The sequence below is a fragment of the Struthio camelus genome, chromosome 31 (genome assembly GCF_040807025.1).
Source record: "Struthio camelus isolate bStrCam1 chromosome 31, bStrCam1.hap1, whole genome shotgun sequence".
Lineage (NCBI taxonomy): Eukaryota > Metazoa > Chordata > Aves > Struthioniformes > Struthionidae > Struthio > Struthio camelus.
The window spans coordinates 3,331,103-3,354,815 of record NC_090972.1 but is presented as its reverse complement, the minus strand read 5'-3'; the positions used below and the strand labels follow the sequence as shown (position 1 = coordinate 3,354,815).

Genomic DNA, 23,713 nt, shown 5'->3' with positions numbered 1-23,713 from the left:
TCAGACAGACCAGGTTCATGCCTCTGGAGAAGTGTGATAAATACAAATATCTATGCATGGAAATGATTTTCACAGGTAGAATAAACAAACCAAAAAAAGCAAAAGCCAGCCTGAGAGAAACTGGGAATCACTTGTGAAGAGAGAAGGGCAGCTTATGACTGGTAAAATACTATACAGTGAATCAATTTCACCATTGCTCCTTCGATCTCTTTGTTCTTCATGCTGTAGATGAGCAGGTTCATTACTGGAGGTCCACAGAGTACAGAATGGCCACCCCAGATCCAGAGCTGGGGAGGAGATGGATGGGGGCTTCAGGTAAGCAAACACTGCAGTGCTGACAAACAAGGAGACCACAGCCAGGTGAGGGAGGCACATGGAAAAGGCTTTGTGCTGGCCCTGCTCAGAGGGGATCCTCAGCTCAGCTGTGAAGATCTGCACGTAGGCCAGAACAATGAACACAGAACCCCCACAAGCTACACAGACACTAACCACAGTAACCACAGCCTTCCTGAAGTAGCAGTCAGAGCAGGAGAGCCTGAGGAGCTGGGGAATTTCACAGAAGAACTAGTCTACAGCATTGCCTTGGCAGAGTGGAATTGAAAATGTTTCCAGTGTGCAGCACAGTGTTGAGAAAACCATTGCCCCAGGCAGCCCCTGCCATTGTGGTGTAAGCTCCGCTGCCCATGAATGCCGCATAGTGCAGGGGTTTGCAGATGGCCACATAATGGTCATAGGCCATGAGAGTGAGAAGAAAATATTCTGCTCCAATGAAGAAGAGAAAAAAGACCTGGGCAGCACATCCTGAGTAGGAAATGGCCCTACCGGGGCCCTACCGGGCAACACCCGGTGAGGATGGAGAGACATCAGTAGAACGAGGGAGAGTGAGAAAGGTCAAAGTAAGGTGGGGAAACAGAGTGTGTGGGGAGGGAGAAGGTGGCTAAGGTGTGCAGGGAAACAGGAGCAAGCATGGGACAGTGGAGGGTGTTTGTGATGGGGACGGCCAAGGCTGGTGGCAAGGCTGAAAGCCCCTGACAGAACTGAGGTCTTTGTCACCTTGGCTATGGCTGCTGTCTCTGCCAGCAAGAAGACATCGTTTCCTTACAGCACCAGGGCCTCGTTGCCTGCTTACCCCTCAGGGAGCCCAGGAGGTGTCGTACCGTTGTCCTACGCTTGGCATTGCCCCTCCTACCCGCCCCAGGAAGAGCCCTGAGCAACGTGGCAGGGAAAGGATCGCCCTTCTGCAGGGCCGGATGCTTGTGCTTGACCGTTTTGCTTGATAACACACATTAAGGGCTTACTTGGAATTGAGGCCTCCTGTACAGTTCCTTTCACTAACTGCAACCGGTGCCTCTGACTTGCTACGCTAACCAGCCTCCAGGGAAGGGCACCTCGACTTGTGGTCCCCATTAACAGCTGTGTTGGTAATGGCCCTCGGTGGGACCCATTAACGCTCTAAGAAACCTTTGAGTTTGCTTCTGACTTTAACTTCTGGAGAGGGTTCTTCCATCTCCTTTCAGTATCTGCACGAATGCACCAGAGGGCTCATTAAACACAAAAAGTACCCAAAGGAGCCATCTCTCTTCCCATAACTGTCTTCAAGTCTTCAAGTGTCATGCCGCTAATTGGAGAGATTATGTAGCAGAAATGTAGCAGAAAAAGGAAGGTTTCAATAAGCACCTAACAAAAAAGGAGCTCTGTTTTTTTTTTTTTTTTTTTTTTTAATTTTCCTCAATGTTCCCCTTAAAGAATAAGTTTTATCAGCATTCTATAACTGATGTTGATCCAGAGTGTCTCCTAACAAAGTTCAGACATGTAGGAAAAGGAGGATACTTGTGGTCAGGCACGGCACAGACAATCTTCTCCCCTGGGCCCCCAGCCCCACCATTTCTCTTCTCAGCCACCTGGGACTCAGATAACTCCTTTTCCCACTGAAGTCTGCAGCCCAATGTTACAGCTCATAGGCATCAGTTCCCACCTGCTTTATTTAGAGAACTACCTGCAGAGAGACACAGGAAGATTTTTCTTGGCTGTGGAAAAAGAGAAAACATGGTACAGTTTAATTTAAACAAAAACAGAAATACATTCCTCCACTGTACCTTGAGACCAAGTTGTCGCCATTGAAGGCCACTTTCCACAGGGAATAGCCTCCCTGGAAGTGTTGTAGATAGAGAGCTAGGAGAGGATAGCTATAAACACAGTTAAGGAGTTGGCTAACAGGACAATTAGACAAACTACTGAAAGAGGAGGCAAGCTTTAAAATCCCTGCAGTTCAAAGCAGCAGCAGCTAGGTGGCTGATAGGTGTCTGAATGAACCAAGAATAATGGGAGGAGGAAAACTGGATGGACAATGGCTACTGTGTACGTCCAGATAGTCTGCTGAACAGATGACTTTAGAAATGGTCAGCTTAGTAAGGACGTGCAGAAAGACAGGAAAGATTACAGGGATTAAATACACAGTGTGATAGACAGAGCAGTAGCAACACAAGTGCTGGGGAAGAACAATCTTTCTTCTCCTGAGGTTAACACACTTCCTGGAAATGTCCAGTTTGGCACTGTGGGAAAACATTAACATTTTATTTAAAATGGTCAATGATTTCAGCTGGTAACCTTTTTTTTCCCCCCCAGATGCTGAAGAACATTCTCCAACTTTCCAGTCAGAACTCAGTTTCCCAAACATAAGCATTAGGTGCCACTTTTAGAGGCCCCAGTGCTTCTGAGGTATTTCCCTGGCGCTGGCAGCTATTGCACAGGAGGTAGGGGAGGCCAGAGCCCCTGTGGAGCTGAAGGTGGAGGCTGACAGAGGGTACAGCAGGCTGTCTGTAGTGGCACCAAGAGGTCTGTGTTTCTGTAACTGAATCTCACCCCAATTTTGAAAATTGGTTTCCCTTACAAACAAAAACATTACAACTCCCCAGAGTCCAATATATTAAAACAAAACAAAAGGAGGCCCATGAGAACACACACACACATAAAAAAGAAAACTATAATAAACTATCCCATTTGCTTCATTTCTTTTCCTTAATTTCTTTACTGTTTCATTTTGTTATTGGCATTTTCTATGCATCTGGCCTACACCATTCTAAGCCTATTTCTGCATCATGCACAGAAGCTAGTGCCCCCCAAAACACTTCCTGCCCAGGACTGTGCATGCCAGTCCTCACACTTTGGGCCTGAAGGTCCAGCCAATTTCCCCCAGGAGGCAGGGGGACAAGCTAACTCGTCTCCAAATGATGTCATCCACTAGGTTTGTCTTGGATGGATGGGCAGCCTTCCAATCCCATTGTGAAGAAGGTGTTGCATTTTGGGGGGGGGGGGGTTCAATTAACAGCCACATGCCTCATCATGTAATTAGTGAGTCCCAGCAGTGATTGTGGCAGCCGGTAGCTGCCCTTGCCCCATCACCAGGCAGGGTGGAGCACCTCATCAGGAAAGGAGGGGTGGAGCTCAAGGCTGGGGTCTGGGTCGACTAGGAAGGGGGCTCTGATGAATGCCCATTTCAGTTCCTGGTGTAGGCTGTGGCTCTGGTGGCAGCTGGAGTGAGGCAGGGACCTTGGTGCTGAGGCTGTGCTGTGCTGAGGGCACCACTATGCTGCAGGGCTGCTGTACTTGGCACCACTCTTGTGCAGTTCCATTGCTTGGTCACTGCACAACAGGAGGTCACCGCAGACAGCTCCCTTCAGACGCCGTCATGGCAGCCATGCAACCCAGACAACTGCTGGTGTGGTGCAGCACCGCACCAGGAACACGGGCCTTTCTAGGGGCAGCCCTGTGCGGTGCTGTAGCTGGGGAACAGTTCCATGAGGCCACCAGGGCTGTCTCTGACCCTCACCCTCCAAGTAACAGTCTCCCATGGGGAAGTGCAAGCATGCTCCCATCTCCTGCAGTGACTGTGGTGGGGGTTGTGACAGGCACCACACAGGCAAGCGTGGGACTCCGGATGGTGCAGCCCGTAGAAGAGGCGTCTGCTCTGTGCTGATCCCCGGGATTAACAAACATCTGCACCACCACACTGTGGGGTTGCTGCAGCCTGGGGGCACACCCTCTAAGAAGCCCTGACTGACAAGTCCAGACAAAGAAGTGATACCACAGACCCACAGTGATCAGGAGATGGTGGAGTTCAGGATCCTACCAGGAGGAAGCAAGGCAATAAGTAAGATCACAACCCTGGACTTGAGGAGAGCTAACTTTGGCCTCTTGAGGGACCTCCTTAGGGGAATCTCTTGCGGTAGGGTCCTAGAAGGAAGGGGGGTCCAGGAGAGCTGCTTAATATTCAAGCATCACCTCCTCCAGGCTCAAGACAGGTGCATCCCTCTGAGTAAGAAGTCCAGCAAAGTGAGCAGGAGATCTGCATGGATGAGCAAGGAGCTCCTGACAAAACTCCAACAGCAGAAGGAAGTCTACAGAATGTGGGAAAGGGGACAGGCCACCTGGGAGGAATATAGGGACAGGCCACTTGGGAGACACTGTCTCCCATCACATCCTCCTAGGTAAACTCAGGAAGTGTGGGCTGGATGAGTGGACAGTGAGGTGATTGAGATGAGGATGGAGAACTGGCTGGATGGCAGAGCTCAGAGGGTTGTGGTCAGTGGTGCAGAGTCTAGTTGGAGGCCTGTAGCTAGCGGTGTCCCCCAGGGGTCAACATTAGGTCCAGTCTTGTTCAGTGTATTCCTCAAGGACCTGGAGGAAGGGACAGAGTGCACCCTCAGCAAGTTTGCTGATGAGACAAAACTGGGAGGAGTGACTGACACATCAGAGGACTGTACTGCCATTCAGGGGGACCTGGACAGGCTGGAGAGATGGGCAGAGAGGACCTTTATGAAATCCAACAAAGGCAAGGGCAGGGTCCTGCACTTGGGGAGGAATAACCCCATGCAGCAGTACAGGCTGGGGGCTGACCTGTTGGAAAGTAGCTCTGCCGAGAAGGACCTGGGAGTGCTGGTGGACAACAAGTTGACCATGAGCCAGCAGTGTGCCCTTGTGGCCAAGAAGGCCAATGGGATCCTGAGGATGCATTAGGCAGAGTGTTGCCAGCAGGTGGAGGGAGGTGCTCCTGCCCCTCTCCTCAGCCCTGGGGAGGCCTCACCTGGAGTACTGTGTCCAGTTCTGGGCTCCCCAGTACAAGAGAGACATGGCGCTCCTGGAGAGAGTCCAGCGGAGGGCTACAAAGATGATGAGGGGACTGGAGCCTCTCTCCTCTGAAGAAAGGCTGAGAGAGCTGGGCCTCTTGAGCCTGGAGAAGAGAAGACTGAGAGGCGATCTCATCGATGTCTACAAGTATCTGAAGGGAGGGTGTCGAGAGGATGGGGCCACACTCCTCTCCGTGGTGCCCAGCAACAGGACAAGAGGCAACGGGCACAAACTGAAACACAGGCGGTTCCATCTGAACATGAGGAAAAACTTCTTCAATGCAATAAGCTTCCTTTACTGACTATTCTATGTTGCCCCAATACCTAGAGTCCTTTCAGAGTCCTTTTTGGGTTTGTTTTTTTTTTTGGTAACTTTTTAGTAGTAGCTATTGCTGGCATGGGAAGTATTTCCCGCTTAAAAACGCATGTAGGTAGTGACAGTAAGGCCAGCCTCCCCATACCTCTCTGGCACAAGGGGAAACCTACTCTGGTCCCTCTGCTGGGGGCAGCTGCTCCCTAGCAGGGCTCAGCAGTGGCAGAGGAGAGCCAGAGCCTGCCTGGTGCAGCTGCAGCTGGGCTGCAGATGGCAACGGTGCCTGGTAGCATGTGGATGGAGCATCACACTTCACCACCTGGAAGCCCATCAGCTCAGAAGGATCTCAGGTTATGGCTCTCATGCCACATGCAGCACACGGCGCATGGGTCTTGCAGTAGCAGCTTGGGCAATAGAAGTAATGTGATTTTTGTTATCCACAAAAGGGGACAGAGCGTGTTTTGCCATGGCTCCAGCTGCCATGGATCTAGCAAGCCGCATGGAGAGGATGCAGTTCCCTCCTCTAAGATCCGGGGCAGGAGGGACCTCTGTTGCGCACACCGACAGAGGAAGGCAGAGACGCACCTTAAAATGAAACTTTATTGTCTTATACACTCCATTATTCTGTGTCTCTACAAAGAGACACTTGCGGGGCGGCTGCTTTAGGCTGAGAGGGACCCGCAGGGACCATAGGGACTAGATCACTGAGCACAAAGGGAGACTAAGGCCCTTCACTTGGATGTTCCCACCCCTGGAAAAGTCAGATGAATGCCAGCTAGCTGTGCAGGAGACAAAGACACCTTTCTGCTGCTGATCGCTTGGAAGTTACGTCAAGTTCTGCAGGAACACCATACATTGGCCTTGCCTCATGCCTTGGACCCCATGATTTCTTTAGTCTCTTTAGGGACCTGCCACCGACAGTGGTTGGTACCAGCCAGGAGGCTGGATGTAGGAAATGTGCTATTTCTTCCAGGCCACCCATGCGTACCTGGTAGGGTGCTTTAGGACAGGAGATTAGAAGGGATGAGCTCTTGCCCCAAATTAAACCCTCTGGTGTGGCACACAAGCGTATGACCAGCCTCCTCCAGTAACCTCCACCTTGCACTGGAGAGGCTTCTCCCTCACACCTTCCTGTGGGAAGGCTGTTTCCAAATCCAACCCCTTTGGCACTTCATAGCTCATTCTGCCTCCCAGCACTCTTGCTCTAGAGTGCTTCTTTTTAGCCCTTTCCAGCCATTTTTACACCCTGCGGCAATGACTTGAGTGTGATTGCACACTGTGGGAAAAGCAGCCGCCTTTTGAGGTCTGGCTGGCTGAGGGTTCCCGTGCACGTACGGGGTAAAATGGGGAGACAGGAGCTGCCACACAACCTTCCGGAGATCTTCTTGTGATTTTTTTCCGCCTTCAGGGCACAGGAGCCCCTGGGAGGGTTGAGAGCTGCAGCTCCTGCCTCTGCGTGATGCTGAACTTAGGGTGTGACCAGTTAAACCAAAACGCTTCAGCCAGGTCTCACGGCGAGGCCTGCAAACCCCAGCAAGGGTTACGAAAGGCACGAGAGCCACGTGCACGACTCCTTTGCCTGGAAAGAAAATAGGTGTTGTTTGGGAAGCAGCAAGGAACCACCACAGGCAGAAAAAGAAAAAGAAAAAGAAAAAGAAAAAGAAAAAGAAAAAGAAAAAGAAAAAGAAAAAGAAAAAGAGAACGAAGCTTAGCAATAGCCACTCCTGCCACTGAAGCTCCATCCTGGGCAAACATTTGCATTCCTGATGACAAAGCTTTTCCTCAGAGATTTCCAGAAGGCATTTGTTAAGTCTCTGTTCCTCCGACTAAAAATGATGGGGCTCAAGAAGGGCGTGAAGACGGTGTAAGCCATGTCGATCAGAGCACCAGCTCCCGCAGCGCTGGGTGATCCATGTTTCAAGTAGACAACGGAGGCACCGCTGTAGTGCACCACCACCACGGTGACACGGGAGGCACAGGTGGAGAAAGCTTTGCGCCTCCCCTCCGCTGACGGCACCTGCAGGATCCGGCCCAGCGTGAAGGCGTAGGTGAGCAGGATGAAGAGAGAGCAGCACAGCAGGGTGGCAATGCAAAGGGCATTGAGCACGGTGCCAACCGCATCGTCACCAACACAAGCCAGCTGGAGGATGGGGGACAGGTGGCAGAAGAAATGGTCGATGCGGTGGGACTGGCAGAAGGGGAACTGGAACACAGCGCCGGTCACCAGCAGCCCCAGGAAAACCCCCCCTGCCCACGAGGCGACCACCAGCCGAGTGCAGACTCGGGGGGTCATGACAGTATTGTAGCGCAAGGGGTGACAGATGGCCACGTAGCGATCATAGCCCATCGCCGCCAGGAGGAAAGAGTGCATGAAGCCAAACATGAAGGAGAAATGCATCTGTGCAGCACACCCGAGGAAAGAAATGGCTCTGCTCCCCAGCACTAACCCAGACAGCATCTTCGGGGTGATGGAGAAGGTGTAGCAGTAGCAGATTTGTGAGAAGGACAAAGCACCTAGGAAAACATACATGGGCACGTGCAGGCTCCGGTCCACCCTGATAACAACCATTATCACAGTATTTCCAGCCAGGGTCACTAGGTACATGAGGAGAAACAGCACGAACAGCACGACCCGGGGCTCAGGAAAGCGGGAAAATCCAATCTAAACGAGCCCTGCCGGGATGGTTTGATTCCCCCTTCGCATTTGTGCTTTGTCTGAAAAGAGCATGACAACAACGACATTCTAACAGCACCGTCAGATCGGCTTTCCGCAGAGAAAACAGCATCTACATCAGACACAAGTTCCTGCCTTTTACCTCCCCGGGGAAATATTGCAAAAAATGATGTTCACTTCTCCAGCATTGCTCTTCTTGATAGAGCAATATCACGTTTCAGCACTTTGCTGCCGCCTCGGGTCTGCAGCCACCATAGCTGCTGAGGAGGCTTTCTGGAGAGGACGTGGGTGGTGGCACTATTTATTCTGGGTGAGGGGGGAAAATCATCTCCCCTGATTCTGGATGTCCACCGTTTACATGTCTCTGCCTGAGCGGTGTCTCTTCTTCTCCTTCTAGAGGGGAAGAGGCATTTCTCACAGCGATTCCTCTGATCCCATCAGTCATTTACCTTTGGAGGAGGTGGCTCACACTCCACAAGTGCCTGTCCCCTTCACTGTCAAAGAGGGGCCCCGCGTGACCTGCTGTGGGGGGATGTCTATGGACAGGGAAGGTGGTGTAAATCAGGGGAGATGCATTTTGAGGTCATTGTCCTGGCACTGTAGGAATTCCTTCCCTGCTCTGCCTTGCCCCGTGCCACTGTCCTACAGGGACCACACATAAGGGGTGGTCTTCATCTCCCTGCGAGCAATGAGACTCTAAGCCTGGCTGCTCTCAGAGCAAGCTCTGGCCCACGCATCTCACCTTAAAAAAAAAGGTCACGCTTTGCCACAGGACCTCACCTGACATACAACATTATCAACTTCCCGGCTCTGCCCATGAGCTGGAAAGAGTTTGTACTGCTTGACTTTTTAATGGCAGTCGTCAGCCACAAGCCCGTACAATCCCCGATCAGATAAGAGGGAGCCAAAGGGTGAGAAAAATACCTTTAAAACTCTGCCTGCGTTTCCTGCTACTGCTTCTGCCCTCCAGGCTTCAGAAGGAAAAGACAGCGCTGATGAAGTGGTGAGCACTTGCTCTTCCAGGAAGGATGGACCCACCACCCCCAGCTGCATCAGCCCCGTGATGATCCCACGGCCCTTTGCTCCCCAGCTCCGACCTGCCCACAGGCATGGCTCATACAGAAGGGTTTCAATAGCTTTCAGCCCCCACCTGGAGCACTAGACTGAGCCCTGTTATCCGAGGCCAGATGCTGCCTGCTTTTACACCCGTGCCTCCAAAGACTGGAGTGCAGGTGCCCAGCCAGCAGCAGGGGCTGCATATCTGATGCTGCCTCCCCCTTGCAAGCAGCCTGATGCCGAAGTACAAGGAGGCACCAGAGTCCTGCCCCTGGCCCGGCCCCCCATGGGACTGACACCAGGGCTTGGAGGAAGAGTCCATGGGGAGCTGTGAGATGGGGCTCCCTCCTCAAGGTCTCCAGAGGCCAGGCATCCCCCACGGGACCGTTAGCAAAGCAAGCAGCTCGCTGCATAGCCAAACAGCAGGTCAGCACCCCACGGGCCCTGGCTTCAGCAGATCTCCCCCAGGTTTCCCTGGCACCACAGCATCTTCCTTGTGTGCCCCATGGGCAAGTCTGCTCTCCTTGCAGAGCAGAGCTCAGGACCATGCTCAAAGAGCCCAGCCAGGAGGTGGCACCGCACCCCCACCACTCCCAGCAAGCTCCTGGCCATCACCCCAATGCCCCTTCACACAAAGCAAAGGGCTCTTTGGGGTACCGCAGGGCCTCTCCTTGGGCCTGAGATCGTGTCATGTTGTAGATTAAGGCAACCCCTGAACAGTACAACAACGACCCCAAAATAAGAAGGTGGTGGTGGTGGGAGGAGGGGGAGGTTCTCACAGCCTTTCAAGGGTCATGCTCTGGGCAAGCCAGGTCTCCAGTGAAAACCCATGGGTGGGCAGGTAGATCGCGGCCTTTTGGTTTCCTACTCTATGTGTAGGGCTAGGATTCCGTTCACCTAACTCCACAAGTCCTCAGTGCAAGTATCTCCACCGGAGCTGCTTCACTGGACTCCTTAGGTAGCCAGGGAAGAGCTAGACCATGGAGTCCAGGCACAATTCATCTCCCAGGCATGGATGCCCACTTCCAGGATGTGCTGGGTCTTGTGCTACAATGCACCCTGCACTGACAACCCAGAGAGCCCACGGCACCCGCTCCAAAGCAGATCTTCAGTGCACTCCCGAAGCTTCTAGTCAGAGGGTCTTGGCACAGATTTCTCCAGGGTCGGTGTGAAGAGCTGATCAAGCTCTCTGGGACTGTACCTAGCGAGCTGGTGCTCTGCCAGGTATATGACGTCCTGAGAGCTTGGCAAAGATTGTCTTAGCACGTGCACCAGTAGGAGGCGAGAACACCATATCTCAGGACCTTCTCACCAAGATCCAGCTTCCCTGGCTTCCCTGCCAAGGCATGGCTCATATGGTGCTGCCTGAATGCAGAGGGAAATGCAAAGCCTCCTCTGAGACAAGCTCATCCTACTGCACACCCTCAGTCTCCGTCTCCGTCAAGGGCAACTCAGGACAGCCAAGAGCATCCCAGCAACTAGCCTGCTCCAGTGTCTCACCTTACTGCTACCTGGCATTAGCCAGTCTGGAGAGCTCTGGGGACACGGGACAAGAGTCCTTGGGAGAATTGGCTCCCCTTCCCAAGTCCTGGCTGTCCAGAACTGCTCCATGTGCATGTTGAACCCCTTTCCTCCGGTGGCTGGAAAAGCAGAAGGCCAGGCATGGAAGCCAAAAGCAGCAGCATGTGCCAGCGATGCCCTTGGCAAACCTTGCACGGACTCTCTGACTGTCCGTGCCAGCAGTGTGTGCGCCCAACTCAGCTTCAGCAGGCAAGATAGTTCTGGGCAAACCACCCCCAAAGTGACCCATCTCCCCTGCCCACCTCAGCTCAGAGGAGGACAACAAAGATGCCTGCAGGGGGTCCCTGAAGGAAGAAGCTCTCAGGACACTCAGAGAGATCTGGAAGCCAAGACCACTCAGGCCAAGTCGGCCTGGAGGGGCCCTGGCACAGATGAGGCATCCCAAGCAGCAGCAGCAGGAGCAAGGGAGGGTGCTGGGTCTGCCCGCAGGGAGGCCAAGTTGTCTCACAGCGTGGTTTTTCACTCAACCCCGCAAAGCCTGAGGACTCCCAAAGGAAGGCTGGCTCTGGGGGAAATGGAGGGAAAGGCAGGTTAAGGCACAAAGCAAAAAAGGGCTTTTATTCCTCACCTAACAGGCTGGGAGAGGAAGGCTGCAGTGTCACATGACATGAAAGATGTCTCTGAGAGCTGCTCCGGTGGAGGAGCGCCCCTCCAACTCTGCTGGTCTTGATGAGCTCTTCACACTATCAAAGGAGCCCGAGGGACTGTCTCAGAGCTGGAGGCATCAAAGAGAGGGAGATGAACGCCTTTTTCCATGGCCTTGGCATTGATCCCGGAGGGAATCCTCCAGAGCTCCCTTAGAGCCAGCAGGGACCTAGTCCTTGCTGCCAGCAGAGCTGAGAGCAACATTCCCCTGACCAAGGACACGTGTGCCCTTCCCACCAACCACACTGACCTCCTTGTGCAGTCTGGCAAAATCTCTGCTGAAGGCTCCACTCCAGGCAGGCCTGGGTGACCTGCTCAGTGTAGGGGCCTACCCTGGAGACACAGCCATCTCAGAAGATGGTCCTCCCCCACCCCTCCATGCCCAAGGCCTTGAGAGCTTGGAGGGGGAGCTAGCGGTGAGTCGATGCAACAGCCCCCTTGTCTGCAGCCCAGGTGATGTTCTCAAGCCTGGAGAACAGAGACCCAAAAGTCCGCAATCTGCTCAGCAGCGGCTCCTCCACCTCCAACACGCACATGGAGACAGCCTTCCTACGGAGCGCAAGGTCTTGCTTCACCTTCCGCCTCCTCTCCAGAAGTGGCTCGTAGCCCCAGACAGGCACCTGGCAGGGGTTGCTGTGTGCTCAGCCATGGCTTCTTGGTAACACACATGGTTTCGTCTCCTCTCGCTGCAGCACAGACATTTGTACCTGTCCCAGCAGAGAGAAAAGGGCCCTTGCAGGGAGCGAGCCCCTGGCCTGCGTTTGGCACCTCGCTCAGGAGAAGAGCTGTGCACCACAGCTGTGCGTTTCAGACGAGTCAAGATAAGGACAGACGGCTCTCACCGAGGGTTGGGCAGCGCTACCTCTTAAACACACTGCTGCTGCTGGCCCATCACACCACTGTCCGCACCGAGTCACAGCACACACCTCAGGGCCCTGTCCTGGTGCAGGGAGAGGTGGTGGGCTGCGACGGGGTGGAAAGGAGCACAGAAGGGCAGGGCCACTCTTGCTGCAGAAACTTTTGGGGCCCACTTCCAGCAAGGAAGAAAGACCTACAAGTGCCTGTTGGAGCCCAGTTATTGCTTAGCAAAAGGCGCTGTGTCTTGAGTTCAGCACACATCCACTGCTGAGAGTTGCTGAGGGTATTGTCAGGATGCCTCAGGCAGGTCGATTCTTACTTATGCCCATTGCAACCAACTCCCGATGTCTAGCACGGGGTGAGCACATAGCAGTTCTTAATGAATGCGCACTCCCGCCTCCTGGGGCTGCAGTTCTCCCCTGGAGAACACCCAACATTACCAGCTGCTGCATGGAGAGCGAGACAATGCCATTGCCCAGCACAGGAGCCCAGAGGAAACTGGCCTTTCAGCCAGAGCATTTCCCTTCTCTCCTCGGGGGCTGAGCCTGCTCCTGCAGGCTCCCCTGAAAGTGCACTGCATGCTGCACCCACTGGTGCAGGCCTCCCTGGAAAGGTGCTGCACTTGCTGCTGCAGGCTCCCCTGAAAGTGCCCTCGACACAGATGGATTCAAAAAGCATGGATACATGAAGGGGAAATCATGCTTAACCAACCTGATAGCCATCTACGATGGGATGACTGGCCAGGTAGAGGAGGGGAGAGCAGCGGATGTTGTCAGGAAGGCTTTTGCCACAGTCTCCCATCACATCCTCATAGGCAAGCTCAGGAAGTGCGGGCTAGGTGAGTGGACAGTGAGGTGGATGGAGAACTGGCTGAATGGCAGAGCTCAGAGGGTTGTGGTCAGTGGCAAGTTGGCGGCCCGTAACTAGCGGTGTCCCCCATGGATCCATACTGGGGCCAATCCTGTTCAACGTACTCATCAATGGCCTGCATGAAGGGCTAGAGTACACCCTCAGCAAGTTTGCTGATGATACTAAACTGGGAGGAGTGGCTGACACATCAGAGGGCTGTGCTACCATTCAGAGGGACCTGGACAGGCTGGAGAGATGGGCAGAGAGGAACCTCCTGAAATCCAACAAAGGCAAGGGCAGGGTCCTGCACTTGGGGAGGAATAACCCCATGCAGCAGTACAGGCTGGGGGTTGACCTGCTGGAAAGCAGCTCTGCCGAGAAGGACCTGGGAGTGCTGGTGGACAACAAGTTAAACATGAGCCAGCAGTGTGGCCTTGTGGCCAAGAAGGCCAATGGGATCCTGGGGTGCATTAGGCAGAGTGTTGCCAGCAGGTGGAGGGAGGTGCTCCTGCCCCTCTCCTCAGCCCTGGGGAGGCCTCACTTGGGAGTACTGTGCCCAGTTCTGGGCTCCCCAGTACAGGAGAGACATGGCGCTCCTGGAGAGAGTCCAGCGGAGGGCTATTAAGATGGTGAAGGGACTGGAGCCTCTCTCCTCTGAAGAAAGGCTGAGGCAGCTGGGCCTGTTGAGCCTGGAAGAGAGAAGACTCAAGGGGGATCTGGACACTGTGCATAAATACCTGAAGAGAGGGTGTCAAGAGGATGAGGCCAGCCTCTTCTCCGTGGTGCCCAGCAATAGGATGAGAGACAGTGGGCGCAAAATGAAACACAGGAAGTTCTCTTTGAACATGAGGAAAAGTTTCTTTACTGTGAGAGTTACTGAGCACTTGTTGGGGTTTGCAGTTCACCTTTATTTGACCTCCATCAGACTGCCCAGCCCTGGTTGGGATTCCCGCCAGTGTCCATTTAAACTCATTGGTGAAGAGAGGTCACATGTTACTAGGGTCCCTGGCTGTCCATCACCAGGAGCTTTCCAGAAGAGAGGCCGAAACCAGGCTTGGCATGACCACGCCCACAATTGGCCCTTGGTATAAAAGGTGGCTGCTGGCACCACAGGGGAGCTTCTGGGGGCTGCCGGAGTTGGTGGTGGTAACCGAAGAAAGAAGAGAAGAACCGAGAAGGAGCATGGCTGCGGGACAGCCGTCATTGGGAGCAAATGCACTGGGTAGGAAGACGAGTGCTCCTTCAGTGCTCCCCCGCCCACTCCCTCCTGGTAGGGGACGCCGGACCAGGACAAGCCCGCCGGAGTCCACCACTCCTGAGCAGCTGCACGAGGTGTTGTAAGTTAACCACTACAGGCTTTGTTCCCGGGGGTCGGCATACCTCATTGGTGTGGCCGGATCGCAAATACGGGTTGTACCTGAACACGGTTTTATACCGAGGATCAGCACACCCACCCACCCACCTACCCACCCAGTGTGGCTAGATCACTTCTACGGGCTTTGTTCCTGGGGATTGGCACGCCTGTCCAGCAGGGCCTGATCAGGGCCATGCCCCCCACCCCCCAGCCCCCGCACCCCTTCTCTTTTTTTATAAAGGCACGTCAATATCATTCATAATTTTATTTGCTGTGAAACCTTATTTGCTTTGTTGTTATTTTTCTGGAAGCTCCCACTAAATACCATTGTATATAGTTACTATATGTTTGTCTTGACTGTTTACCATTGTATAGTTACTGTATGTTTGTATTGATTGTTTAACTGAAATTAGTAAAGTTAGATTATCTGTAAATCCATTGATCTGAGTAGTGTAACCCTATACCGCCTAAACGAACCCAATTCTTTTATATTTGGTAAGTCCCGAGGAGAATAATCAGTTTTCCCACAATGCCCTTCAATTGGTGTGGGCGCTCCTCTGCTATGGACCGGGACAGCACTGGAAGAGGTTGCCCAGAGCGACGGTGGAGTCTCCATCCTTGGAGATGTTCAAAAGGCGTCTGGACGCAAAGTGGGGCAAGGCGCTCTAGCTGGCCCTGCTTGAGCAGCGGGGTTGGACTAGATGTTCTCCAGAGGTCCCTTCCAACCTCAAGCATTCTGGGATTCTGTGAAAGCCCCAAACCCTGCACGGATGCCTGAAGCCTAAGGCCTAAGCTGCTCCCTGACAGCCCCTAACCGTCCAGCTGCCTTGTAAGACTAGCTGGAAGGCGTTTGGGGCCGGGGAGGCAGAGGAATGGCAGGGTGTGTGGGGTGCTGGAGAGAAAGCACACAGGGAGGTGAGAGGGAAGGGGAAGGGCAGGGGAGAGGGAGCTGGAGGTGAAGGTGTGAGGGCTGGGCTGTAGGTGGTGAGGTCAGTTGTGCTGCAGGAAGCTGCTTGGTGAGGAAGCAGCAGGCTGGCCTGGGGAGGTGCTCAAGTGAAGGGCGAGGGGTAGCCCAGGAGGGCCGAGAGTAACTCGGGAGTAACTATGACTCTCTCAAGTTTGCCTCTGCCCCAGTGTGCGGTGCTATAGTTACTTCCTCCCTATCGACTGGCTTCACCGACCACTCGATAGTTCTCGAGGTGAATCAAAATTTTTGACTGCTAGTAATTGGCTTACCTGCAGTCCAGAGCCCTTGGCCTAGGGGCTTCTATCAGGCATACCAGTTGAACTTGGGGGATTGGTTCTTCTGGCGTATACCGAACCCCCCCAGACATGTTTGACAACCTAGTAAGACCATGGGTTGTGAATGTCGTATCAGTAGGCACCCAGACAGGTGAGTTCCCTGTCGATGTCACGGCCATTAGGCCGGTGACTTTAACATCAAATGGGTGGCCTGATGTGACCCAAAATTTGACATTTTACAATTCGGCTTATGACTCTTGGGATGGGAGTATTCCCAGACCAAGTTTGGATTGCGTTAAAGATCTGCCAGAGGTTTATGAGGCTCTGGAGTCCCCTGTCGCGTCGCCCCCGGTACCCCGGGCTGATGAAGCCCGGGGGGAGGTGGCGGCAGGAGTGGGCCTGGAGTCTCCCTCTGGTAAAGCAATCCTACCGGCTATGGTGACCCCTATCCTTGACTCCGGGGGGGGAGCAACTGACGGCACGCCAGTTGTTAAGATCCCAGATGAACATCCAGCATGTCCATGCTGTGGAGTCAAGGTAGGGAAAATTGCGGCCTTGACCGAACATCTGCGGAGGGCCCACGGTCGGCGACGGGTGCTTTTTCAGTGTTCCCGGTGTGGGAGGCTGAACGAGAAACATCATAGCATTGCCTGCCACTTCCCGAAGTGCCGCGGAACCCTGGATGAAGGGGAAGATGAAGAGGCCTCGGAGGCCCCCCTCCCGTGGAGCTGTGAGGACTGCGACCGAAAGTTCAAGACCAAAAGCGGCCTTTCCCAACATAAGCGTCTTGTCCACCCAGGAACTAGGAACAGGGAAAGGATCGAGGCGTCTCGCGGAAGAGGAAAGGGATTGAGGGGTATGCATAAGAACATACCTCTGGTCCGAAGAAGAGACGGCTCTGCTGAGAGAGTTAGAACAGAAGTTTAAAGAAGCACGGAATATTAATAAGCTGATTTCTGAACATTTGCCTACAAAATCGGCGAAGCAGATCAGTGATAAGAGACGGCAGCTGGCGGCTGGTGCCAAAGGATTCGCGTCGCCGCGAAAAGCTGCGGGTCCGTGCGAAGGGGATGTCCCGGCTGAGAGAGTGAAGATTGAGCTGATTAGGGTGGAATACAGGAAGATTATCGCAGAGAAGGTCCGAGGGGCCTCTCTCACCCCTGGTTTGAAGAGCGCATTCGAGAGGGCTTTGGAGGGTGTGGAGGAAGACCTTCGGAACATCGTGGATGAAACATCGGAGGAGTGGTTGACGCAGCTGGTGGGACATACCGCTGCAGTGAAATTGAAACATCATAAGAAGTACCGAGTGAAACCCGCGCCGAGGAAGGTAGAGAAGAGGTGGATGAAGAATAGGGCGCTGAGAAGAGGCCAGTACCTGCGATACCAGCGGCTTTTTGAGATAGATCGTAGAAAGCTTGCTGGTATCATTTTGGATAACATCGAGAGTATTAAGTGTCCCCTCCTGATGGATGTGCTGTATTGCATGTTCAGAAGGAAGTGGGAGGAGGTCGGCCCCTTCGCTGGTCTCGGTACGTTCTGTAGTGCCGGAGAAGCAGACAATTCTGCATTCAAGAGGATGATCTCCCCCGCGGAGGTCAGGAAGAACATTGCGGAAATGAATAAGAGCTCCGCTCCGGGCCCGGATGGGTTGACCTTGGGAGATGTCGTCAAATTAGACCCCCAAGGCACCCAGTTAGCTGAATTATTCAATCTGTGGCTGCTGGCCGGGAAGATTCCGGATGGAATCAAAGAATGTAGAACGATCTTAATACCCAAGTCTGCTGATCCTAGTCTACGAGGGGACATTAACAACTGGCGGCCCATCACCATCGGGTCGGTCATCATGCGCTTGTTCTCTCGAATTTTGACGGCACGCCTGCGACGAGCATGTCCAATTAACAGCCACCAAAGGGGCTTTATTTCAGCCCTGGGCTGCGCGGAAAATCTGAAGCTCCTCCAGATGCTCATCAAGCACGCCAAAAGAGACCATAAGGCGTTAGCAGTAGTCTTCGTGGACTTGGCGAAAGCCTTCGACTCGGTCCATCATCAACACATCCTTCGAGTCCTCGAACAAAAAGGCTTGGATGATCATGTGATCAGTATCATCACCGATTTGTACTCCAACTGTGTGACTCGGCTGGAGGTGGGTGAGGCGTCCTCTGAGGGAATTAAGATCCTCACCGGGGTAAAGCAAGGAGATCCAATGTCCCCGCTTCTGTTCAACCTCTCAGTGGACCCGTTGTTATGTAGATTGGAGGATTTAAAGAACGGATTCAAGTATGGAGATTGCTCTGTGTCATCTTTGGCGTTCGCGGACGATCTAGTCCTTTTGAGTGACTCGTGGGAAGGCATGGAGAAGAACATCAGTGCGGTTGAGGAGTTTTGTCACCTATCCGGGCTACGTGTGCAAGCCAAGAAATGCCACGGTTTTATGATCAGGCCCACGAAAGACTCGTTCACGGTTAACAACTGCGAGACGTGGACAATCGATGGCATTCCGCTCAACATGATCGAGCCCGGCAGCTCCGAGAAGTATTTGGGCCTGGGGGTGGATCCTTGGGTGGGTCTTTCCCGTCCGGAGCTGCAAGAAAAACTGAGCACATGGGTTAAGAACATTGGGGTAGCCCCGCTTAAACCGCTTCAGAAAGTAGAGATCTTGAGGACTTACGCCATCCCACGGCTGCTGTATGCAGCGGATCAGTCCGGGGTTAACGCCACTTACCTCCACTCCCTGGACCTAATGATAAGATCAGCGGTGAAGAGCTGGCTTCACTTACCTTCCAGTACTTGTGATGCCATCTTATACGCCAGCTATAAGGACGGCGGTCTCGGAATCGCGCGGCTGGCGAGCCAGATTCCAAACATCCAGGCTCGTCGGCTTCATCGTGTCGCCCAGTCCTCCGACGACATCACGAGGACCGTGGTCCTCGAGGAAGGCATCCAGAAGGAGTTTGAGAAGGTATGGATCGCCGCAGGAGGAAGGGCGGACAAGATTCCGTCTATTGGGGAGGAGTCCCCTTTGGTCATCCCCGCTGCCCTGGAAGGTGACGAGACGAGATCCGAGTGGGAAATTCCTGCTCCCAAGGTCATCTACCCTGTTCCTAGTAAATGGAGAAAGAAAGAACTCGAGAACTGGGCCAATCTAATATCTCAAGGCCGCGGCATCAGAAATTTTGAAAATGATGCCATTAGCAATGATTGGCTGGTTCATTACCGGGGCATTCCTCATAGGAAGTTAATAAGAGCGTTACAGCTTCGAGCCAACGTCTATCCCACTCGCCAGTATTTGGCTCGGGGCTTGGGCGAGGGTGTCCCTAAGGGGTGCAGGCATTGTCCTGCAGAGTGGCAGACTTGCGCCCACATCATCGGCTACTGTCCTGCTGTGCAAGACGCCCGGATTAGGAGACATAACGTCTTGCGTGGTTTGCTGGCGGAGGAAGCCAAGAAGCTGGGGTGGGAAGTATTTATTGAACCCCACCTCAGGGGACGCAACAACGAGTTCCTCAAGCCAGATTTGATTGTTGTAAAAGAGGGCGGGGCGAGGGTGGTGGACGTTACTGTCCGTTTTGAAAGTAATTTGTCATCCTTAGGTGATGGAGCAGGAGAGAAAGTGCGAAAATACCAACATTTGGACGAACAAGTCAGAAGTCTGACAAGAGCTGGGGAGGTCCAATTCCTAGGGTTTCCGCTTGGAGCAAGAGGGAAGTGGTATGCTGGCAATGACGTTCTCCTCGCCGACCTTGGACTCTCCGGAAGCCGCATGAAGAAGATAGCGAGGCTCTTCTCGCGGAGAGCTCTCCTATCTTCTGTGGATATACTACACATCTTTGCGAGTAAAGGTAAGATGTGTTAGTTTTAATTTGATATGACTAATTGTACGCCTTCTTCGGAAAGGCAACAGTAAAATTCTTCACACAGACGACTGAGCTTGCTCTGTCTTCTGTACCTGTTGAAATTTGCTATTGCCCAGCTCCCTATGTGGTTTGAGCTTCGCTTTTGGGACTTTGTGATCTCGTCCCCATATGACTACTAATTTTGACATGGGCGGACGGGCCGCCTGTCATCCCAACCCGGAAAAGGTGCCATAGAGTTTCTATGGTTCGTAAAATAGGGCCATAGTTACTGACTGGGCTGAGCTGCAGAGGCAACACCTCCTCGTGGTCCCGCTGGATGCCCACTCGTGGGTAACCAAGTTTGCCTCTGCCCCAGTGTGCAGTGTTACAGTTGCTTCCTCCCTATCGACTGGCCTCACTGACCACTTGATAGTTCCTCGAGGTGAATCAAAATTTTGATTGCAGGTAACTGGCTTACTTGCAGTCCAGAGCCCTTGGCCTAGGGGCCGCTTTCAGGCATACCAGTTGACCTTGGGGGACTGGTTCTTCTGGCATGTTCTTAACTCCCGCAGTCATGTTTGACAACCTAGTAAGACCTTGGGTTGTCAATTTCATGTCAGTGGGCACCCAGATGGATGAGTTTCCCATTGATGTTGCTGCCGCTAGGCCAGCGACTTTAACATCGAATGGGTGGCCTGCTGTGTTGCAGAATTTGACGTTCTATAACGCGGATTATGACCCTTGGGATGGGACTATTCCCGGACCAAGTCTCGATTGCGTGAAAGATCTGCCAGAGGTTTATGAGGCTCTGGAATCCCCTGTCGTTTCGCCCCTGGCAGGCTGGCCTGCAGAAGAGGTTCTGGAGTCTCCCTCTCGCAAGGCAATCTTACCGGCTTTGGCGACCCCTATCCTTGACTCTGGGGCGGGGGCGAGCAGCTGACGGTGGCACGCCGGTTGTGAAGATCCCAGATGAACATCCAGCATGTCCATGCTGTGGAGTCAAGGTAGGGAAAATCGCGGCGTTGACCGAACATCTGCAGAGAGCCCACGGTCGGCGACGAGTGCTATTTCAGTGTTCCCGGTGTAGGAAGCTGAATGAGAAACATCATAGCGTTGCCTGCCACTTCCCGAGGTGCTGCGGAACCCTGGGGGAAGTAAAAGAGGAAGAAGTCTCGGAGGCCCCTCTCCCATGGAACTGTGAGGAATGCGACCGGGCGTTCAAGACGAAGAGCGGCCTTTCCCAACACAAACGTCTCGTTCACCCGAAGACTAGGAACAGGGAAAGGATTGAGGCGTCTCGCGCAAAAGGAAAGGGATTGCGGGGTATGCATAGGAGCGTTTGGTCGCAGGAAGAGACGGCTCTGCTGAGGGAGTTGCAACAGAGGTTTAGAGAGGCACGAAACATCAATAAGCGGATTTCTGAGCATTTGCCCACAAAATCGGCAAAGCAGATCAGCGATAAGAGACGGCAGCTGGCGGCTGGTGCCAAGGGACTCCCATCGCCGAGAAGAGCTGTAAGTCCGTGCGAAGGGGAGGCACCGGCTGAGAGAGCAAGGATTGAAACGCTTAGGATGGAACATAGGAAGATTATTGCCGAAAAGTTTCGAGGGGCTTCCTTCACCCCTGGTCAGAAGATCGCGTTTGAGAGGGCGTTGGAGGGTGTGGAGGAAGACCTCCGGGACATCGTTGAGGAAACGTCGGAGGAGTGGTTGACGCAGCTGGTGGGACGTACCGCCGCAGTGAGACTGAAACATCGGAGGAAGTACTGAGCGAAACCCGCGCCGGAAAAAGCGGAGAGGAGGTGGATGAAGAACAGGGCGCTGAGAAGAGGGCTGTACCTGAGATACCAGCGGCTTTTTGAGCTCGATCGTAGGAAGCTCGCTGGTATCATCTTGGATACCATCGAATGTATCCAGTGTCCCCTCCTGGATGGATGTGCCCTATTGCACGTTCAGAAGGAAGTGGGAGGAGGTCTGCCGCTTCGCTGCTCTTGGTCCTTTCCATAGTGCCGGAGAGGCGGACAACTCTGCATTCAAGAAGATGATCTCCCCTGCGGAGGTCCGGAAGAACATCGCGGAAATGAATAAGAGCTCCGCCCCGGGTCCGGATGGGCTGACGTTGGGGGACGTTATGAAGCAAGACCCCCAAGGCACCCAGTTAGCTGAATTGTTCAACTTGTGGCTGCTGGCTGGTGGAAGATTCCTGATGGAATCAAGGAATGCAGAACGATTTTAATACCAAAATCCACTGATCCTAGTCTGTGAGGGGACATTAACAACTGGCGGCCCATTACCATCGGGTCGATTATTCCACGCTTGTCCTCTCGGATGCTGACAGCACCCCTGCCGCGAGTGGTGTCCGATCAACATGTGTGGGTGGCAAGCCAGATTCCAAACATTCAGGCTTGCCAGCTACACCGAGTTGCTCAATCCTCTGATACCATCATGGGGGCTATTGTCCTTGAAGAGGGGACCCAGAGGGAGTATGAGAAGGTATGGATCGCTGCGGGAGGGAGAGCTGACAAGATTCCATCAATTGCGGATGGGCAGGGGCAGAGGCAGGTTGGAGGGAGAGCGCTCGGGTGCTGATGAGGAGGTCGTCCGTGCTGCCTCAGCTGAGCGGGCAGGAGCTGGAGGCAGGCATGTGAGGACATGTAGGGCTGTGAGATGTCGGCCAAGAGAGAAGCCATGTTTTGTGGAGGTAAGGGGTCTTGAGGGAATGGTGCTGCAGGTGTGACGGGGACTGGGAGAGCCCGTGTGGAAGGCCCCTACCCAAAGCCTGACCCCTAACCTGAAGCCCTACCCTTCTACCTTGCCTCCTTGCCCTCTCTCTTTGCTAAGGCCAAAGCCAAAGTGCTATGGTGAAGCCTGAATCTCTGCCCCATGACCCTAACTCTTTGCCTGTGCCTGAAGCTAATCCCATGCCCTGATCCCTTGCCTTGAAGCACTAGACTGGGCTCTAGCCCTCACTCCTACCCAAACCCACAACCTTCTGCCACAAAACTCTAGCCCAAACCCCCAAGCCTGAGCACAAACCCCAAGCCCAACACTCAAGCAGAACCCACAGCTTTCCCTAATCCCACTAAGCGCAAAGCCCAAAGCCTCCACTGGAGCCCAAAGCCTCCACTGGTGCACTGTAGCCCAGTGGAGGGCTACAAAGATGATGAGGGGACTGGAGCCTCTCTCCCCTGAAGAAAGGCTGAGAGAGCTGGGCCTCTTGAGCCTGGAGAAGAGAAGACTGAGAGGCGATCTCATCAATGTCTACAAGTATCTGAAGGGAGGGTGTCGAGAGGATGGGGCCACACTCCTCTCCGTGGTGCCCAGCAACAGGACAAGAGGCAACGGGCACAAACTGAAACACAGGCAGTTCCAAAGACTTCTTGACTGGGAGGGTGACTGAGCACTGGAAGAGGTTGCCTTCGCTGCAGATACTCAAAATGCGTCTGGACACGATCCTGGGCAATGTGCTCTAGAGGACCCTGCTTGAGCAGCGGGGGTTGGACTCGATGATCTCCGGAGGTCCCTTCCAACCTCAGCCATTCTGTGATTCTGTGATATTGAGCCCCACCTCAGAGGAAATTACAACAAACTCTTCAAGCCAGATTTGATTGTAGTTAAAGAGGGTCGGGCGAAGGTGGTGGACCTTACGCTCCGTTATGAAAGTAACTTGTCATCTGTATGTGATGCAGCAGAGGAAACATCCTGGAAACATCAACATCTGGAGGAACAAGTGAGAAGTTTGATGAGAGCTGGAGAGGTCGAGTTCCTGGGGTTCCCGCTTGGAGCAAGAGGGAAGGGGTACAACGGCAATGACGGACTCCTCGCCGACCTTGGACTCTCTGTTAGCCGCATGAAGAAGGTAGCCAGGCTCTTCTCGTGAAGAGCTCTCCCATCTTCGGTGGATAGATCGCACATCTTCACTAGTAAAGGTAAGATGTCGCAATTTTAACTGTTATTACTTATTGTGACCTAGCCACAAAGTCCTTCTTTGGAAGGCAACGGTAAAACTCTTCACACAGGCGACATGAGCTTGCTCTGTCTTCTCTACTGCTGAATTTTGCTCTTGCCCGGCTCCCTTGCGGTCGAGCTGTTTCCTTTTGGGACGTGGGATCTTGTCCCCTGATGACCACTAATCTTGACATGGGCGGACAGGCCACCTGAAATCCAACCCGGAAAAGGTGCC

The 23,713-nt window shown here is 53.5% G+C and overlaps 2 protein-coding genes and 1 pseudogene across 2 annotated transcripts in view; all 3 read right to left on the bottom strand.

The window, feature by feature from the left end:
* Positions 1-241: 241 nt before the first annotated feature.
* Positions 242-1,614, bottom strand: LOC138063010 (olfactory receptor 5V1-like; annotated as a pseudogene).
* Positions 1,615-7,147: 5,533 nt separating this feature from the next.
* LOC138063009 (olfactory receptor 10H1-like) lies at positions 7,148-13,054 on the bottom strand. The gene is made up of 2 exons (XM_068922685.1): positions 12,965-13,054; positions 7,148-8,101 (listed from the first exon to the last, which is right to left on the bottom strand). The coding sequence occupies exons 1-2, from the start codon at positions 13,052-13,054 to the stop codon at positions 7,148-7,150; spliced, it is 1,044 nt and encodes a 347-aa protein (XP_068778786.1).
* Positions 13,055-14,707: 1,653 nt separating this feature from the next.
* The window catches only part of LOC138063070 (uncharacterized), a 29,359-nt gene continuing 20,353 nt past the window's right edge, over positions 14,708-23,713 (bottom strand). The window contains exons 6-7 of the mRNA XM_068922847.1: positions 18,476-18,799; positions 14,708-18,291 (exon numbers count right to left, since the gene is read on the bottom strand). The gene's annotated coding sequence lies outside the window, so the exon portion shown is untranslated. The remainder of the gene's footprint in view (positions 18,292-18,475; positions 18,800-23,713) is intronic.